The sequence below is a fragment of the Lichenostomus cassidix genome, chromosome 10 (genome assembly GCF_008360975.1).
Source record: "Lichenostomus cassidix isolate B80296 chromosome 10, HeHo_3.0, whole genome shotgun sequence".
Lineage (NCBI taxonomy): Eukaryota > Metazoa > Chordata > Aves > Passeriformes > Meliphagidae > Lichenostomus > Lichenostomus cassidix.
Genome location: NC_139491.1, coordinates 5,414,767 through 5,433,975, shown reverse-complemented (window position 1 = coordinate 5,433,975; position 19,209 = coordinate 5,414,767). Strand labels below are relative to the sequence as shown.

Below are 19,209 nucleotides of genomic sequence, written 5' to 3'. Positions count from 1 at the left end.
TCAGCTGAGCTGCTTCTCCCTGTGCAGCAAATATCACTGATGTGTTGTCCCAGTGTGGAAGCTGTGAGGTGGCAGCTCAGTGGAGCCATCCCTGCTGTCTTGACAGAAACTTTTCCCCAACTTTTTTCCCTTTTTTATTTTTATTTTTTTTTTATTCCACTCTGTTTCTGCTGGGCTTGAGGAAGACTCTGCTCACTCTGGATTAAATGCCAGGTGGGTCTTAGAGACACAGTATGGTCCCTTGCTGAATGGGCATTTCTATTCAGCAGCTGAGGCAATGTAAATTGGGCAAAGAACATTTGCATTGAGGAAAGCAACTGGAGAAACCTACAGGAACGAGCCTGCTCCTTGGAAACAAGATCTGAAAGCAAACAAAACAAAAACAGCGGCAGTGGGTCCTCAGAGTGAGAAGGGTGGAGAATAACAGGAAAGGAATAGGAAGCACTTAGTGCCTTAGGAAGTGGATACTGAGCTGGACTCTGCCATTATTTGCAGCATCTTGGCTCCAGCAGGTTCCAGTTGATGTAGGCGAGCAATGCAGAGAGCTCCAGCAGCAGATGAGTTGTTTAAATAACTCCCAACAGTGTGTTTCATAAGGTTTTGTGCAAATGTGTTTAGCCTAATAATTTCTGTTTCTGGCACATGATGTAACACTGCAAAGAAAGAGCTGTGGCTGCCTTGTTGGGATTTTATGGGAAGAGGGAAGAGCCGAAGTGAAAGCTCTCAGCTGATGTGAGCAAATCCAGCCATGTCTTGAGAGCTTGTGCAGAGCATCCCTGCATCCCCAGTCAAACTGGATTGGCATTGATGTCTTTTCTCTTCCCTCCAAAAATCTGTTCATCTTGTGCTTCAGCCTGAGTTCAGTGAGAAAAAAAGACCCACCATGACTTTCTGTACGTTGAATTCTCATCTGTGAGGTTCAGAAATTTTTTTTTACTTCTCAGTGGTGCTATGAGGAGAAAAAAACAATTTCAGTTCGTCCATGTGAACTTTGATACTGTGGCTGTGTTAAGCTGATATATCTATACTAACACACCTTCCAATTTGGGCAAAAGGTGTTATTGCCTTGTGAATGTATGTAATGCCATTAAGATTATTATTTTTTTGTATGGAATAAAACAATGCTGGTATTATTGATTTCCCAATGTAAATGGGGGTGGGGAGGATTGTGCAGCTTTAGTTACACAGTAATGGAGTTAGAGATTTTTTTGTAGACTCCTGAACACTCTGCAAGTGTGGCGAGGTTAGTCATGAAGTTATTTAAATAAGTTATTAAGTAACTGGTTATACAGCCTCATTCAAAGTAATGAATGCAAGAGTAGATTTCTTTGAAAGCAGGCAGTAATTTCTCTGTGTGGATTAATCCAACAATTGTGTTTCTGTTGCCTGTCCTGGTGTTTTTCCTAGTAATCAGTGGGAAGTAATTTTTTGTCAGCTGTGCAACAGTTAGAAGGTAAATATGCTGTGAGTTTTGGAAGCAGCCATCATGTAGCTAATGGGGATGGATTTCTGAGGACATGGGTATATCCTATAACCTTGGTGTGTGTGACTGTAAAGCAGTAAATCTGCAGGCTTCACCAGCTCTTTCCTCACTGAGTTTTGATGATGATTTGACTACCTCTTTTCACAGAATAAGGATGATTGCTCAGCTGTTAACCAGGGAAGAGTCTGCCTGTGAGGATATTCCTGTGCACAGAGGTGTCCCTGCTCCCTTACCATGCACATACAGTGAGTGATTTTCTTTTAGCTCTTTTCTTCCTGTATAAATGCTGTGTAAATGCTCAGTATGAATCAACTCAGAGTCCACCAGTAGGTTTTCAAAAGCTATCCACCCAACTGTTTTTGTCCTATTTTTCTCTCAATTGCCTTCTTTACAAGAAAAACTAATTCTACAGTTTTCACTGACAGTGGGCTAATGTAAGGAAGTTTTTCGGGGTCCCAGTTGGGATTCTTGAAGTTCAATGTTCTCTTTTCAGCCTCTGCTGCTTAGTTTGTGGAGCTGTTTCTCATATGTGCCAACAACACATCCTGCAGGAATCCATGTGGCCTTGGAAATAGCCAACAAAGCCCTACATGGGCTGGAAAAGTGGCAGCAGAAATGTCAGTGCCAGCTTTGCCAGCATGTTTTGTGTGCTTGCGTTATCACGATTTGACTCCCATCAGTAGGCTTTGTACAGAAACGGTTTTAAATTGGATAAATCTCAAGTTTTCACAAATCAAGACTTGACAGAAGAAGGAATGTAATGTCCCCTCTTAGCAATCGTGGAGTAGTGGGCAGACACTGCATTTTTGTGTAGGAATAAATACTTGCTCTGGCTGTTTTCCTCCTAAATAATCAAACCTACCCACCAGATTGTATTTGGAAGCACTTACTAATGTGACACGTTCCGTTTTAAGTGTTCAGAGAAATGACTGAAAGTTTTAAGATGAGGCAACATGAATCATAGTCTTGAGCGGCTGTTCCCTTTTGTGATTGACTTGCCTTCTTCCTACGTTCCTTTTAGTCACCCTGGGAATCGCTGAGGCTGTTTGGTGCAGGAGGCACTGCTGAGATTCCCCTTGCAGCGATGGACTTGGATAAACAATCCGTCTGGGGATCCCTGAAACAGAAAACCAGGCCGTTCCTGCGAAACCTGAGCGTGAGGAAGACGAAGAAGAGGTCTGGAAAAATGCTGGAGAGGAAAGGCCACTCCTTGGACCGCTGTCTGAGTGTGTCAGTGCCTGACATGCTGGAGGTGGAAACTCTCATGGAAGAAGAAGAAGAAGAAACAACTTACTCGAGTGCTCAGGTGTTGTCGAGCTGCTCCCCCAAGAGCTTCTCCAGGTCTGTGGTGTCCCTGAAAAGCAGAAGCACTTCTGTGAAGGCAGTGGGAGAGGACTGGCTGTGGGCATCGCAGCAGGGGACAAGGATGGAGGTGACTGTCACCCCCCCAGATGCACAGGATGTGGGTGTTCACCTGCTGTCCTCTCGAGGAGCTGAGGCTGTGGGCAGCCCTGGGGCCGAGGGGAAGAGGAGATCCAGCGAGGACCTCTTTGAGCTGCTGCAGAGCTCCCGGCTGAGCGCCGCGCTGAGCGACGAGGGGACAGAGGTGGGTGTTTGAGGTCAGCCCAGGGACACCTCCTGTGGGCTCCTTGGGCTTCTCCTTCATTGTCTGGGTTGGAAAGGGATGGAGGATCCAACCCAGGTCAGGTTGGATGGGGCTCTGAGCAGCCTGGTGAAGTGGAAGGTTCCCTGCCCATGGCAGGGTGTTGGAATGAGATGGGCTTTAGGATCCTTTCCAAAACAAACCATTCTGTGAGGAGAGTGCTCTGTTCAAGAAGTGAATGGGGAATAAAATAAGTCTAAGCTTTCCATGATATACACATTATTCAAGACTAATCCAGCTATCCTTCCTGTCAGTCTGGGGCTGCAAATAACCCTGCTCCAATTTTTTATTCTTTTATTATTATTCTGTTATTCGTAATGATACTTCAGATTTTTCAGATTTGTTGGAATTGCTTGTTCAAATCAAAAGTTGTTGCAGTCCTCTGAGCTCTGAAATGAGGTGCTGATACATTTGCTTTCTAGTTAATATAGTTTACCAGGATTGCTATGTAGCAAAATCAATTTGCCATCCACCCACTCAGGACTCTGATGAAAGCAATAGGTGAAAGATGGCTGTGAGCAAGGTGAACTCTGCCTGTACCTGGAATTAACCAAAACAAGCACACAATGGAGAACAGAACATACAGCATCACTCTCAGGACTGTCCTTTGGGTTTTGTGGCGGTGATTTAAGGAGATGAAAAAACAAAATGTTTTCTCTGCACTCCCTGTCTTGTCCTCCTTTCCTTCCCCCCTGCCTCTGTGGTCAGTATTAGTGTCTGGACATAATGTCCCATGCACAGGAGGATCAGAGACCAATACTGACATGAAACTAATTCCTGCCTGGTCTGAGCAAATTGGGAATCCTGAGGAGCTGCAGGATGGTTTCATTACACAGACAGCAGGTAAAGATTGGGGCTGCATGAAACATTTCAGGCAAAATTTGTTGTATTTATATTTTGTGGAAGTGTGTCTCCTCCTGTTGAGTTCTCACTGGGAAGGTTAGATTTTGAACTTTTGGAGGCCTTTTTCTCATTACCTGATTGTTGCAGTTATGGGAACTCCTTCTGCAGTCATCCAAGATGCAAAAATGGGAACCAGGCATTCTGGTTTCAAGTCCTCCCCAGGGAATGGCGATTTCACAGGTTAATTGTTTTTTAACTGCATGTTCAAAAGGACTGTTAGTGCTGCTCTGGGGAAAATGGTCCTTTCTGATATAAACTGTTCTGTGTCTCAAGGGCAGATTGTATTCCTACCAGATCATGTTGGCTCCCATCCTGTTGTGGTGCAAAGTGTCAGACTGGTGGTGACTGACCATCACTTGCATTTTAGTGTTGCTTAATTGCTCACAAATTGTTTGCATCTTGCTGGAGTGTTCATTATTTCGAGGGGTACTTAAAAGTGACTGAAATGGTGTAGTGCTTTGTTTCTGTGCTCAAACTTTACACAGAAGTTGTAGCACCTCCCTTGGCATATGGTAAATATATGGATTCTCATTCTGGAAGTTTTTCCAGGTTGTTTTAAGGACAGCAGCAGTTTTTTCCTGCTGTTGTGTGGCAGAAACCTGAATCTAAAATCTACCACAACACACCAAAGTTGACATTGAATCCTGCTTTGATTTTGGGCAAACTGAGTGTTCTAGGAGAATGAAGTACCTGTATAGTGATAAAATAGCTAAACCTCTAGACAGGTTTCCTGCAAAATCCGAATCTGGCTTATTTTTTGCAACATTTATGTATTTCCCTAAATGTGAATTTCTACATTTGCCAGTGTGTGTAAATAATTTAGTTTTTACTTTCATGGCGATTCATCTCAGTATGTGAATATGCTTCCTTACTGTAATCTGCCTCCAATGCAACTTTTAAAGATTTTCTTCTTCAAAAGTAATAGGAGAGAGTGACAGAAAGTAGAAATGAATAAGGAATATTGAGCTAATTCAATTATACTGAATCTGGTCAAAACCAGATTCAATACTGGAAGGTGTCAATGGCAGGGAGGTTGGAACTAGATGGCTTTTAAGATCCCTTCCAACCCAAACCTCAATATTCCATGATTTTATGAAAAATTCAATATTGAGCTTCACTCGTACTTAATTAAACAGCTACAGGATTTGTGCTGTGTGTGCCTTGGATGGGAACAGTTTGTTTCAGAGGTTTTTTGGTCTCTGAGTGCTGGGTGGGGCTGCTGAGAGGAGCACGACAAGTGTTCGCATTGTTCTTGCGTGAGCATCACTCCCTGCCTGGGGAGGTAAATCAGAAGGAAGGCAGATCCCTGGAACAAAACAAACTAAAAAAAGCAAAAATGTAGGTTGAGCTCCTTTTCCCCCTGAATTGCTTGTCACATGCCTCCTACTCGTTTCCTGGTTGTCTTTGGCCACCCAATATCGTGAGATTCTCTGCGAGCCTCACGGGTGAGATCAGCGTGCGCTTGTGGTTTTCACATTTGTCTGAGCTCTCAGAGCAGAGCTGTGGGTGCTCAGCACACCCCATCTTCACCAAGGGCTCTGCCCACAGCTATGATTTTTCCATTTGTCAAGAGATTTACTTTCTGTTCCCCATTGCACCCAGCTAGGCAAGCCTGAAGGCAGAAGAAGCAAGTGAAGTTGCACTGCATCCCTCCCTGCATGATTCAGGTTGTAAAGGGTTCCTGTAATGCCATTTTTTTTGCCACGTGTCATTGCTGAAGTGCTCTGACACCTCTTTATCTCCTTGCCAGCACTTTGCAGTGAATCACTGGCAGTCCAAAGCCCTGTCCCATTGCTGATGCACCCATTTCCCCATGGATTTCAAGTCATTCTTCTGCAGACAGCAAGAGGAGGCAGAGGTGGTAAAGCTTGTCAAGAAGAACTTTCAATTTATGTATATTCATACATCTACTCTTGCTTGATGTGTTTTCATGCAGATTCATTTGGGACTATGCTCCTGGATGTGCCCACTCTTGTTTAAAGTTGAGAAGTGTCACCGCAGTTTGACAAAAATCAAGATTTCAGATTTCAGTAAAAGTTTTCACCAAGACTTTTACCTGTATTCAGTGGTCTCATTGCAATTAGAATAATAGTAATTTACATTATGTGGAGCCAAAATGAAAAAAAACAAGCTTTTCTAGTTAAAATTGTAATTGTTCAATATCTGTGGAGGTAATGCAAGTAAACAGAATGCGGAATAAAGACAAAATCATAATTTTGAGGGTAATTTTTTTATTATAAATGATATCAAGCCAGCCAAGACACTACTATAAAATTCTTACTCTTTCAGTGCAGTTCTTTGATCCCATGTTTGTGCCATGTAAAACAAGCTGTAAAGGGAAAGCATTACCAGAGCCAGTGATGGTGCCTGAATGAGATTCCTGTGAAGCCAGAGACTCCAAGAAACACTAAGTTTAATGCACACCAGTGAGATTTTATGCATACTAGTCAGAAAATTCAAAGTTAGGGTTCCCCTAGCAGCTGTAACTCAGCTCCGTTGTGTGAGAAAATTCTTCTGCTGCTCTTTAGGATGATAATTTTTCCACTTTTAATGTGCTTTTGCAAGGTGGCCAAGTTATGATTACTGTGGGAACCATAAAGTTAAATTTTGTCTGCCGTGCAAGGGAAATTTTACTCGCAGTGCTGGATTACTTTCTTCCTGATATGTAATATATGTATTTGTGGGAGGAGGAGGAAAAGAATGACACAAAGGGTATTTGTGTTTATTTCAGCATGTCAATAGAGCTAAGATTTATGTACTTTGGTGCAGGAGTTGGTTCACTTTCAGTGTTTCTGTAGTGCTCCACACAATGCTGCTCTCCTCTGAGAGGTTGGGATGTCATCACACTGCACATGAAAACACTTTCACAGGAGGCTCGAATTCCACCTTGTGTGCATTTCTGCAGACTGAGATTATCCTCAGCATAAATCTTTGTGTTTGAATGGGCTGTGATTGCCCTGCTTTAGCCCAGAAGAGCTGCCCAGGCACGTTGGTGCTCTGCAGCTTGAGTGATGCTCATGGGTTGTTCTTGCAGCCAAAAGAGCATCAGAGGTGTGTTGGCTGATGAATCCCTTCTGGGTGTCCAGACAGACTCGAGGCTTGGCCACTGTAGCCTCAAGTGTTTGGATGAGTCAGTATGTAGGAAGAGATATTTGACTTCTTCTCCTGTGCTGGGCACTTGATAAAAATCCTTTGGATCTTCCACTTACTGCAGAAAGGTGGGGAAAGTCCATGTACTTGTATTTTTTTTTTTTTCTTCTGTTATGGTTTAACCCAACAGGCAGCTAAGTATGACACAGCTTCTCTTTTACTCCCTGCTCAGTGGGAGATGTTGTCCTCCATACCAGAGTATGGGGGAGAGAATCAGAAAAAAAAAGGTAAAATCTGTGGGTTGAGATAAAGACAAGAAAAGACTGAAGAGGTAGTAGTTTAAATAATATTTTATATATTATAATATACACATATTAAAATATAAAATTATAAAGAAAATAATTGCATTAATTATATATTCAATATAATAGTTTTTAAATTAATATTTTAATTAAAATGGTACAATAGTAAAAATATTCAAACAAATGATGCACAGTGCAATTGTTTATCACCTTCCAAAGGATGCCCAGACAGTTCCTGAGCTGTGAGACACTCCCTGTCCAGCAACAACTAAAACATCAGTGTGTTATCAACACTGTTCTCACCCTAAATCCAAAACACAGCGCTGGACCAACTACTAGGAAAAAAATTAATTCTGTCCAAAACCAGGACAGTTTCCCCTTTGAGCATTTATTTTTAACTTTTTCTCTGAGCATTTTGGTTTTTTAAAATCCAAACCAAATTAAAAAAAAAAAAACTATTAAAAAAACCTGGAACTTGCCTTTTGGATGGTAAAGGAGAAACTGTGGTCAAGTGAGAGCAGCCAGCCGCCAGACAAAACAACCTTCAGACAGCAGGAGACTTTGTGATAAGAACCTTCAGCACTCAGTGCTGGGGAGGAGAGGAAGAAATTTATTCCCAGCTGGAAGCAGGCACTTATTTTCCTGGATTAAACTCAAGAGACTGAGTGCAGTTACTGTGAAACAGGAAAAAGAAACGTGTATTTAAATTTTCTGCAAGCAGAAGTAAAAGCATTTCTCTCATTATGCATATATATGAGTAATTTCTTGCCTGGTGCTAGGAGTATTTTCTTTGTGGTATTGTTGTCTATTTCATTGTATCTTTTGTTTTGTAGTACCCATGTGGAGAAATGGATTTTGACTCTTCCCTATCATCTCAAAATTTTGATGACCAAATGGTAAGTTCTGTCATTTTAAAGCATTTTGAAACTTGATCAGAAGCATGGTTTGTTTTAGCTCTGGGTTCTTTGCTTCTTACAAATTTAAAAGCCCATCAGGTGAAGAAGCCATCTAGAGATTTGCCCAGTGTAGGTTTTTTTTTGTTTGTGGGGATTTTGTTTGTTTAATGGTGGTTTTGTGGTTTTGTTGTTTGTTTTATTTAGTAGTCCAAAGCCCTTGCTAATGTTTGAAATAGACCCAACTGTTCTTGATTTTTGGAAGTATTTCATAATATCTGTATCGTACTGGTAACTGATGAAAGCATCAGCATAAATACTCAAATAACAGTGTAGGAACAAACTGGATTAAAATAAATACCACAAATAACACAGCTGTAGGCTTTGACAGACAGCAAAATCAGTTTAAAGGCAGTTGGAAAAGGCATTGACAGTTTTGACAGGTTATTCTCATGCAAAGCATGTTTACCTGTTGTGGATGAACTTCTCCACCTTTGCCCTCTGATATCCCCTCGAGTTCTGTCCAGAGCTGTTTTAACTGAGTGCTCCAGCTGGAGGATGATGCTGAGGTGTGTAACCCTGGCAGCACCTCTGGTGAGCAAAAATCCTCTCGAGTTTGCTGCTGTTAAACCTTACAAGCAGCACTGCCTCCCACTGGGCTTCTCTTTTTTGGAACTGCATAAAGAAATGCTGTCCTCTCATCTCAGTATCTGTGTGAAATATGTTCTTCATTTTGAGGGTATCAGATGGGTGAAAATGATGGTCTTTAGGGGTCTCTTCCAACTTGAGAGATTCTATGAAAGCACAAGAAACAGCTGGAAAAAATATGCTGATAAGCTGATAGGATTTGGAAAACCTGTGCATTTGTGATTGATGTGTCATTTTTAGGTGTAACCCTTCCTTTGCTGAACATACTTGATGCTGATATTTAGCAACTTGCATAGTTAAGTAAAGCCAGGGAAAGAAATCTTTTCTTCTTCTCCCTCTTTTTAATTTTTTTTTCCTCCTTTCTGTAAAAGATTGCCCTAAGGAAAGAGTAGAACTTTGCAATACTGGGAGCACACCTGCCTCACCTGTGCTCTGCTGCTAGAGGTGTGTGACTGATTCCTTTGTTCTCCTCAGGCTCTGGAGGAAGCCAACGACTGCTTGAGTGACCTGCCCAGCCCATTTGCCTACCTGTTGACCATCCACCTGAAGGAAGGTCGGAACCTGGTGATCAGGGATCGCTGTGGTGAGCCTCACCTTTCCTCTGCCTTCCTTCACAATTCCCACAGCTCTCCTTTCACTGACTGCAGTTTGGCAGCCAGCTGGCTGCTTACCTCCCGTGCAGCAAGTCATGGATTTGTGTGTCTTTGTCCAGCTCAGATAAACCAAACTGATTTGGTTTATCCTTGCATATACAGGGGAGGGAGCTGATCTTTACTTCCTGCTACTCCTGCCTGATTGTGCAGCTGTAAAACTCCTTTGGCTGCACTTAGCACCTGTACCTGGTCAGGAACTGCAAGAAATTATATTTGAGCTTAAAAAAAACCCCAAAACCAAACAAAGAATATTTGGAGGTTTATTAAATGATGGATCTGCTCTTAGCAGTGCTTTTGGGGTTATCTGCAAAGATGTTAATAAAATGGAAACCACAGGAGCAGGGCTGTGAGCCAGCAATCCTCTCTAATCTGGGATGTGACTGAGCAATGACACCATGCAAAAACCCCAAAACCCACCCCCACATGATGTATCAAATAAATGGTAAAATATTTGGGGAATTCCTGGAAAAATGGTTTGAAAATGCCTGCAGTTAGCCTGGCTTTTCCTCAGGCTGTTGAAACAGGGAGTGAAAACATTTCCAAGCAGCAGCCACTTGCTGTGGAGGGAAGAGCTGTCCTGCCAGAGGCTCTGTGCAGCCTGTAGGACTCTGCAGCAGCAGCTGCTTCAGGGCCTTCGATCTGAGCCTGTCAGAGAGCTCTTCCATTGTCCAGTCTTTATTTCATATTTTTTTTCTGAATGTGGAAACAGTTCTGGTACTCCTGTGTTGCAAAACGTCCGAGCAGCTTCTTTTGAGGTGAAGCTATGGGGTTTATTCACACAGTTTTAAACAAAATACGCCTGCACAGCCTAAAAGCCTGTGAAGGTTTGCACCTGGAGGGACCTGTCTGATGTAGAAATGTTCTCACATGGGGTGCTCGTTGGGATTTCTGTTATCTCAGTTAACTTTTTCCATGCTGGTTTTTCATGGCTTCACTGAACAGTAACTTTTGGCCGAGTGTAGCCTTGTTTTTCCTACCAGTTTTCAGAAGGGGTGAGCAAGTACTTAGATTAAGATCTTTACTGGTTACACAGAAGCCTGTATTTCCTAACAGCGTAGCAGTTCATCAGATTTTACTAGCAGGCTGCACAAGCCAGGACACATCCAACTGTTCCTATGAAAAAGATGCTAGAAATGAGCAATTCCAGCAGAGAAGTATTTCTAGAGAAGACAGAGCATACTTTGCTCTAGGCTGTGTTTTGTTGTGTAAGAAAGCAAATGCTTGTCTTAGTGAAGGATTGGACAACAGAGTGAAACAACATAAGGGGGAAAAAAATCCCTTTTGATGAGTCTCTGTTGCTTTGTGGCAAATGACCTCTCATTTAGTAAACTGAGTATGTGAGGTGATGCATCCTTGAGCAAAACTGCTGCTTTTTATTGCACAGGCAGCAGGAGGGGAGAAAACAGCGACTTAATGATTATTCATCAGTCCCCACCATGCTGCAGTGGTGGCTCCTTAGAAATGTTGTCAGCTCTGCTCATCTCTTCAGTGTGAGGAAACCTCAGAGATAATTTGTGGGCTGGGAGTGTGTGACTTCCCTCCTCTGCCCCCACCCCGGGCTGGTTAGAGCTGCTGTGCTGGGGGGATCAGTGTACTCTGGATAATTTGAATTTAGGAGCACAACGTTGTCCCATGCATCCTGTGAGTCAGACTGTGCTTGGGATGAAGGCCAAGTCATCCTCATTCACATTTTGGGAACAGCAAACCCTAGGGCTAAGCCAGCAGTGCTCCCTGACACAGCTGGGGGAGGAATCAGAGCTTCTTCCATTGGCAAAGAGGTGCCAGAGCCCCTTTGTGTGTACAGCCTTGATAATCCTTGTGGAGCTCTTCCAACTTAGGATATTTTAAGGTTTTATGAAAGCTGACTGGCTGGTCCTCTGTTTTGAACCCTCCTCTGGTCAGGCTGGTGTGAGCAGCTTCAGAATTGCTCTGGTTAGGTGGGAGTGGTGCAGAGTTGGAGTTTTTAGGTAAGACAATTCTACTCCTGTTTTTATTCAAATTAAGTGATCATACCTTGCAGTCATTGATGGAAACTAACCCCAAATACTGTGTGGAGTATTCTGTATTTTAAATAGTCTGTGGTCAATATTTTTCTGAGTGAAGAGTTTATGCCAGCATTTTTAGCCTAAATAAGATATAACAAGTTTTGTAATTTTCCTAAATTTTATTGTTCAGTTATTACGTTATCAGTGGTTTATCTGGAAAAAAAGTCTCAAAGCAGTCATCAAACCCATAAGTCTACATTTTTTAGTGTGGTTTCTTTATTTGCTTAAAGAAAACTGTACTTAAATGTGGTGTCCAGCCTTCTTCTCATGTTTGCTTTCCCCCTTAATTTTATTTTACAACAGTTTAAATAGCTGAGGCTTAGGGGCTGCAGTTGTGGGTGGGTGATGCCCTCTCCTGGCAGCTGAGTAAAGTCTCTTGTACTCATGTTCAGTCTGTTTCTGCCTCTTTTGTCCCAATGTAAGAAGTATTTATTTCTGTGTATATGTAAAAATAAATCTAAACTGTGTGACCAAGGAGAAATATTTCTGCCATTGGAAACAGCTGTTGCTAAAAAAATCCTGGTGCTACTCAGCAAATTCACAGGGTTCTCCATGAATTTACTCATTATATGCTTAACAGTTATTAATTAGGAAATAATTATGCTTGGCTGAGTAAAGGTGAGCAAGAATTCCACTTAGAGCTGCAGGCTGTAATATCACCACAACCTCACTTTTTTCCAACTGTCCCACTATTTTTTTCAGACTCTTTGCCTCACTAGGTACTGCTCTTTCCAGGATATGCTCCCTTTGGTGTGATATAAATTCCTCCTTCACTTTACCAGATTTTTATTACACCTTTTTTTCCTCTTCATGGTATTAATCCTGTTAACACCTGCTCTTTCCTATTTTTCTCTTTACTTTTTGTTTCTTGCATTGCTTTTTATCTGTCTCTTGTGTCTCTCCAGTCCCTGACTTTCTGCAGTTCCTCTCCTTGTACTTCTCTTTGGAGAAGGTGCATCAGCCCAGGAGACTTGTTCAGATGCATGTGCTCCCTGGTGCTTCCTCTAAATTGCACAAAAATTCAGAAAAGAAAAATAAATCAGAGTTTCAGTGCTTCCTTCCCCTTTTTTATCTATTTTTTGAAGTGTAAGTGAAAGAGAAAGCCTCTGTACAGCAACACCCAATTTATGTGCCCCAGCCAATGAATCCAAGTGCTGCTAAAGCAGGATCTTGGCTCTGGTGGAAAGTGGAGAAGCTCCAAAAAATCCCTCTTTGGGTCAAAATTAGTGTCCCCTCTAGGGATGCAGAATGAGAGAGGTGTTACCTGTGGGTTATCAGGTTGCTTGGAGTCTGATTTACTTGCTTAGTCTCACCCAGTCCCACATTAGAAACTGCCTAAGCAGATGGTAAATTTGTCATGTTACCTGTGTGCACCTTTGGGGTCAGTGCTAGGCAGTGCTTGGGTCCTACATTTATAATTCTTGTAGGGGGTGAGCCAAGCACTGAAGTGTATGGGTCTCTGTGTGTGTGGACACAGCACCAGAAGTTTGATTTTTACGTATTTTTTATAGTATTACTGTTACTAGATGACGTGATGTGTCTCAGTGATGGTGAGGAGTTTGTGTCTATGTAGTTTTCATACTGTAAGTAGTTAGAAAGCAGAAATGTATTTTATTGATTAAAAATCTGTGGAGCACTGCAGCAGTTTGGCAGAACAGGGAGGTGATTATTCTACATCTCATTTGGCTTTTAAAGAAATCACTGATGTTGTGAGTGTTGCAATCTTGTCACACCCTTAGTAGTTTTATGGCCTTGTTGATCCTTGTTTTGTGAAGCTCACAGCTTCATGCCTTGAACTGGGAGAGGCTGGAGCTGTTCCCACCTGCTGGTTCACCCTCACAGGGCAGGGTGATGCCTCACCATTGTTTGAGTCTGATGACATCTCAAAGGTCCTGCTCCTTTTTGGCATGAGATGCTCTGACTGGGCATTGCTCCTGGACAAGTCACCTTTGCCCAGCACAGAGCAAAGCCATGCCACAGCTGGAAGGAAGGTGCCACATGTCACCCTTCCCTCAGGTGACAAACCCAGCTCTGCTGCTGGGAGAGCAAACAGAAACTGGGCTTTGAGCGCCTGGAAGGGTGAGAAGTCCCTCCCGTTTCCAAACCATGTGCTTTTAATGTTTGAGTGTATTTTTCATCCGTAAAACAGTGTGGTTACAAGAAGCACAGTTCTCGGATGTGATGTCACCTGATGAGTGGCTGTGGTCGATATCTTTTTCCTTTCTGTTTCCCCTTTAACCACATTGTTCAGCCTGAACTTTTTGTGTGTCTTTTCTCTACCTGGTTTTGTGTTTTGTAGATTTTTTCACAGGACCTTTGTGCCCCATCTTTCTTTCAGGTTTCATTTGTTTTCCTGTTGCTGCACTTTGGTTTTCCTCTGCTTTCTTTCCTCTCATGGTAGAGGCAAATGCATGTGCAAAGGGAGCCAAGGTGAGCTGCAGTAATACAGAAACTGCAGTCACCTCGATGGGTGAATCCTGTTTTTTCTACCCACAGCACATCACCCTCTGCTCTCACATCTCACAACCAGAGGGCCCTGGGGGGCTCCCTGTGAGCTGTGCCAGAGATCAGTCTCCCAAGGACAAAATAAAAGGGAAAAAAGGTTATAGAATAGCACACACTTCTAACTTTCAGCAGTAGTGAACCTTCACGAACCAACCCCTCATCGCTCTGGGCATTCCAGAAGTTAAACCTTGCTGATCCTGGTGGGCTTTGCCAGCTCAGGATATTTTATGATTCTGTGATTCACTGCCTGGGCCTGTGCTGATACCAGAGTGCCAGAGGAAGGGATGTGTGTGTGCTGTGCTGGGTATTTGTCAGCTTAGAGCAAGTAATTGTTTGGAAAGCAAATGCTCAGAGCAATTAGGCTGAATCGCTCTCTGCAAACATGCTGATTAATTTAGACTTTCTCTGTTTTCAGGGTATCTGCAATTAGATCATTAGGCCTTCAGATTTATTAATTATTGAGATGTATTAGGCAACTTTTCGCACTTCTTTTTTGAAAGGCGTAATCATGGCTAATTTACAACTGCAGAGGATTTGAATGGTGCCGGGCATTTATTTGGATGTTTTCTGGATGCTGTGGGGGGTCTGTGGTGCTGAGAGTGTCTGTCTGTGCCGAGCTAGCTCAGTTTCTGGAAGTGCAGAGTGAAACTTTGCCCTGATGCACAGTGATCCCTGTGAGCATCCTGCCTGCACTGGATGGGGGAAAGGAATGCACTGGGATAGGAACCTCAGAAAAACAGGAGGAGCGCAAACAAAAGCAATTTATATGTCTGGAGGAGTTCATACAAAAGCAATTTATGCATTTTTCCACCCTTACAGTGTTACATTAGGAAATGCAGGAATGGCAGCATAGGAAGAGAATATGTAGGGCCCTGAGAACACCCTGTGACTCTTTTTGGTCAGAATTATACTTTAGAAAACAGGTTTCTTAAATTTTTCTAGCCCCATCAGTTGCCAGGGCTGGGTCTTGGGGGGTACCTGCCTGCATTAACAGCTCACACTGCATCTTTCTGGGACCCTGCAAGGAGATTTAATTATTTTCTGGAGACTCAGAACACAAGAAACAGCACTGAGTTGGGGTTGTTGAGCATGGAGAAGAAAAAGCTCCAGGGAGACATTAGAGCCTCTGCCAGTGCCTAAAGCAGTGCTCAACTGGACTAATTCTTACCAAAGACAATTCTTTATGTCACATGTCCCTAATGTATGTCACATGGCATTTTGGTAGGATTGTCTCAGTTCCTTTATTACTTTTTGGTGCTTTTTCTGAAGCATATTGAATAGAAAGTGCTATGTCTGCATCTTTCATTCTATGAATGTGAAGTTCAGGTATTTTTCACCTTGTTCATCCTCGCATCAACTGTGGGTTTGCACACTTTCTTCACACTTCTCTGGACTTTTCAGTTTATTTTCTGGCTGGTTTTATTTCCTGCTGGAACCTATTGGGGCTGCTTGTTTCCAAGCAAAGTTTCATTTCCATGTGGCCACGTAAAACTAGCTGGGCACAAAACTTTCCAAAATCACCTGAATTTCCTGCCAGCAGAATACTTTTTTTTTTTCTGGTTTCCCCTTAAAGCCTTGATCTCGGCTATTTCACTACAAGGATGTAGTGGTTTTCCACTTAAAAGGAAAAATGTGTGTTCCATTTTAGAAAGCCTTTTACTCCTTGTCGTAAATAACTCCAGTAATTCTATTTCTAGGAAGATTTTCAGATATTTATTCTTTACATGCCTATAAAATAAATCCTTAATTTCCTTCTTCAGATTAAAATTTAGTTTTTTAACCAAAACTTAAGATGGTCTAGGTTATATTTCTCGCTGCTCTTTGATTTTTTCAGGATTTTAAGGCAACTTGGTGGTCACTTTTATTTATTTATTTATGGAACGAGACTTGTTTCATATGCTACATTTCCAGTAAGTTTGCTCCCATAAAATAGTGTGTGGCTTGAAATTATATTGGGTCTTCTGGGTTGGTTGGGTTATTTTTTCCCTCACTCTGAAGCAGTGGATGTGATTCATCTCTCGGTAGCTGCTAGAGGGCAGCAGTATCCATTTTAAAACACCATTAACAGTTTCTTGGGCTGCTAAACCCTCTCCTGCTGCTCTGTCCCAGCAACTTTTTGCTCCCTGAAGCTTTCTCAGGTTTTGGGTAATGTCTGGTCTGCCTGCACTCATTGCTTTTTAGGGTTATTGGAGGAAAATAGAAGTGAAATTGCTATTATGCAAAGGAATTCCAGGGAGCAACACTGTTGAGATGAATGTCCTTTCTCTAACGGGTAAACAGGCCTAGTTGATGGAATGATTACTTTTTTTAGAGGTCAACCTTTCTTTTTACTCTTACTTGGTTTGTTTTAGGCTGATAAGTAGATTATCTTGAGTTTTAATATATATATATATATTTTGCCCATATATTTTACTCTGTAAGGACCTATTTGTCTCACTGCATAATCAAATTACGCTTGAAGCACCTTGCTTTTCACACCAGAGGAATATTTTTTGGGGCAAAATTCCCAGTTTACTTTAACAATAACCCATTCCTCTGTTGGTGCTGCTACAGCTGATGTGAGACCTTGCTTTCAGAAGAGCCTGCATGCACGTGCTTAAAAGTTGTTCATTCAGTTGCCTTCACTAGGAAATGGATGCTAAAAAGCTTTTTTTTTTTTTTAATTGGTCTGGCTTCTTCAGAAAATTATCCATTTCTGTCACAGTTAAAAGAAGATTATAAACAAAAAATCCTTTTTTTAGACTGGTTCATCTCTAACATCACCAGGCTCTTTTCAAAAAAAGTTATGTTTTTCTGCCTAGATTGTAGATTGTCTCTAATAAATAGCTTTTAATAGACCCAGACGTCTTTCTGAGCTCCAATCCAGAAGGCTTCAAGCCCTGAATTCAAATGCAGTCAGTAATTTGCAGTCTGTGCTGCTCATCCCATCAGGAGAGGCTTATTCCTCATTCCCTGCCAAGTGTTTTGGTCACCTGGATGCCATCTGGGGTGGCTTGAAGGACACCAGGCCCAGACACGACGGAGCTCCCACGCCCACCGCGGCCATCGCTCTGCTGACCACCCAGTGACCACCACCCCCCAGGTGCTGCCGTCCAGCTGCTGGGTGACACAGAGGTGCCACCCCGTCGTTTGTCGGACGCGGGAGCCGCGCTGACCCCTGTCCCCCACCCGCCTAGTTGAGATGTCACCCCTGTGACAGCCCAACAGGCCAGCGCCGCAGGACCCCCCAGGCCCCGCCACGATTATTTTCCCTCACAATTAACACCGGCGCTAACTCGCCACCTTTCCCTTGTCTGGCTTTTGTACGGCGCCGTCCCCCTCTCGCGATTCATTCGCGGCATTAATATTTTGCCGGCGCGGGTGTCGCCGCTCACCCGTGACGCCGCTGGAACATTATGGAGCTGTCAAGATAGCGAGGGATTACCCAGGCTGCCTTGCTGGAGTAAGTGACACCACTGAGGCCCTGCTTTGAGATGTTTATTTTGAGAGTAAGCTGACAAGCATGAAGGCCTGATCCCAGAGTGGCAATCTTATTTAATTAAAGGCCTCTTTTTATTAGAGCTTTTACCCCCACCTTGCTGTTTTTTTAAAAAATTTATTTACAATATATATTTTTATATAAATAAAATATATATTCCTTTCATGCACAGATATATTCCTTTCCTTTTATAGATATTCCTTTATTATATATTCCTTTAATATATATATGTTTCTATATACAAATATGAGTAAATATAAACGAAGAGTTCATTAAAAATAAATATGTAAGAGTGATCACTAAAGCCTGGCCCACATGAGCAGTGCTAGGAGGTCCCCCCACCCCTCGCTTTTATTTTCCTTTTCTATATAACAACCCGGAAAGCTTTTCAGAGCAATAATGCAGTTGGGATGCTTACTTAGCTATAGTCTTCCTGCTTCCCATCCTCAGAGAAAGGGCTTGGAGTTTTCTGCTTGTGGGTATCGAAGTTGCTGGCTGTTTGCTTTTATTCTATATCTCCTATTTTTCTCTCTCTTTTCAGGTTTTGCCCTTTTTCATGGGTTTTCTGTGCCAAAAGCAGATGAGTTATGGCCATAGACCACCTGTCTCCATTGCCTCTTCGTGCTTTCAATTTCAACAGTTGCTTTCCTTGTCTTGGCCAGTTGCTATTTCATGCACAGAAGAGGCTGTGGACATTATTATTACTCTTATTTTAAATTATGCAGCTTTGTCCAGCTTACCCTGTAAACAAAAGTCAGGGGATATTTTGCCTTTTTTTTTTTTTTTGTCTTTTTATATCTTTTTGAAGTGACACCAAAGAACCCAGTGCTGTTATTTCTCAATTCTGCATCTTCTGAGGACTGCTGCCCCCCACACTGTGGGGTTGTGATCTATCTGTGTGTTCCACTCCTGGAAATTGTGCTGGTTTTGAGCTGGATGCTTTGTATAAGAGTATAATCGTAGTTCTGAGAAATTTTTGGGGAAAGGTCTAGTCCTAACCCATTGGGAACAATGAGAGGCTGCCCTCCGACTTCCCTGGCTTTGGATCAGGCCCTTATTATTATTCTCTCTTGGAGAAGAAGAAAAAGAAAGTTCTATTTAAGTCTGCAGTTTTTGGGTTTTTTTTGAGCCAAAAAAAAAAAAGGTTTTTTTTCAACAATTATTATTCAGGAAAAGGATCAGCTGCAGACATTATTTGAAAACCAACTGATATTTTCCTTCTGTGAATGAAACACATTTTATGTGCAGAATGGACCAGGTTACAACTCTTCCCTTTTGAAATGAAAGCAGAATAAAAGATTTCTATAATTCTCAGAAATATGTCTATCTCTCAGGAGGACAGTTCTTTATGGTGCTGTGTAATTCCAAATAGGTGCTAACACATAATTGTTTTCTTTCTGAGTTTAAGTCTGTCTTCACATAACACTGAGCAGAGTTTTGGATGTTTAAATATGGATTTTTCACATCGTCACAGGTGCACCAAACCATTGACAAGACTGAGTATTGCTGGGTTGTCCATGTGTTTTTTGGCCAATATCTCAGTGGG

At 42.3% G+C, this 19,209-nt stretch overlaps 1 protein-coding gene and 1 long non-coding RNA gene across 4 annotated transcripts in view; one reads left to right on the top strand and one right to left on the bottom strand.

Moving 5' to 3' along the window:
• The window catches only part of MCTP2 (multiple C2 and transmembrane domain containing 2), a 121,640-nt gene that overhangs the window by 16,820 nt on the left and 85,611 nt on the right, over positions 1-19,209 (top strand). For 2 of the 3 annotated variants that reach the window (XM_085070388.1, XM_085070389.1), the window contains 4 exons: positions 1,631-1,728; positions 2,505-3,089; positions 8,275-8,337; positions 9,457-9,565. In XM_085070388.1, coding sequence (XP_084926514.1) covers positions 2,568-3,089; positions 8,275-8,337; positions 9,457-9,565 — 694 coding nt within the window. In that variant the 5' untranslated portion in view covers positions 1,631-1,728; positions 2,505-2,567. Of the gene's footprint in view, positions 1-1,630; positions 1,729-2,504; positions 3,090-8,046; positions 8,138-8,274; positions 8,338-9,456; positions 9,566-19,209 lie in introns of those variants that run through there. The other variant, XM_085070391.1, reaches the window with a different exon arrangement.
• LOC146432610 (uncharacterized) lies at positions 6,307-9,616 on the bottom strand. Its single transcript, XR_014854254.1, has 3 exons — positions 9,511-9,616; positions 8,804-9,128; positions 6,307-8,115 (listed from the first exon to the last, which is right to left on the bottom strand). It is a non-coding gene; the product is annotated as an uncharacterized LOC146432610 (long non-coding RNA).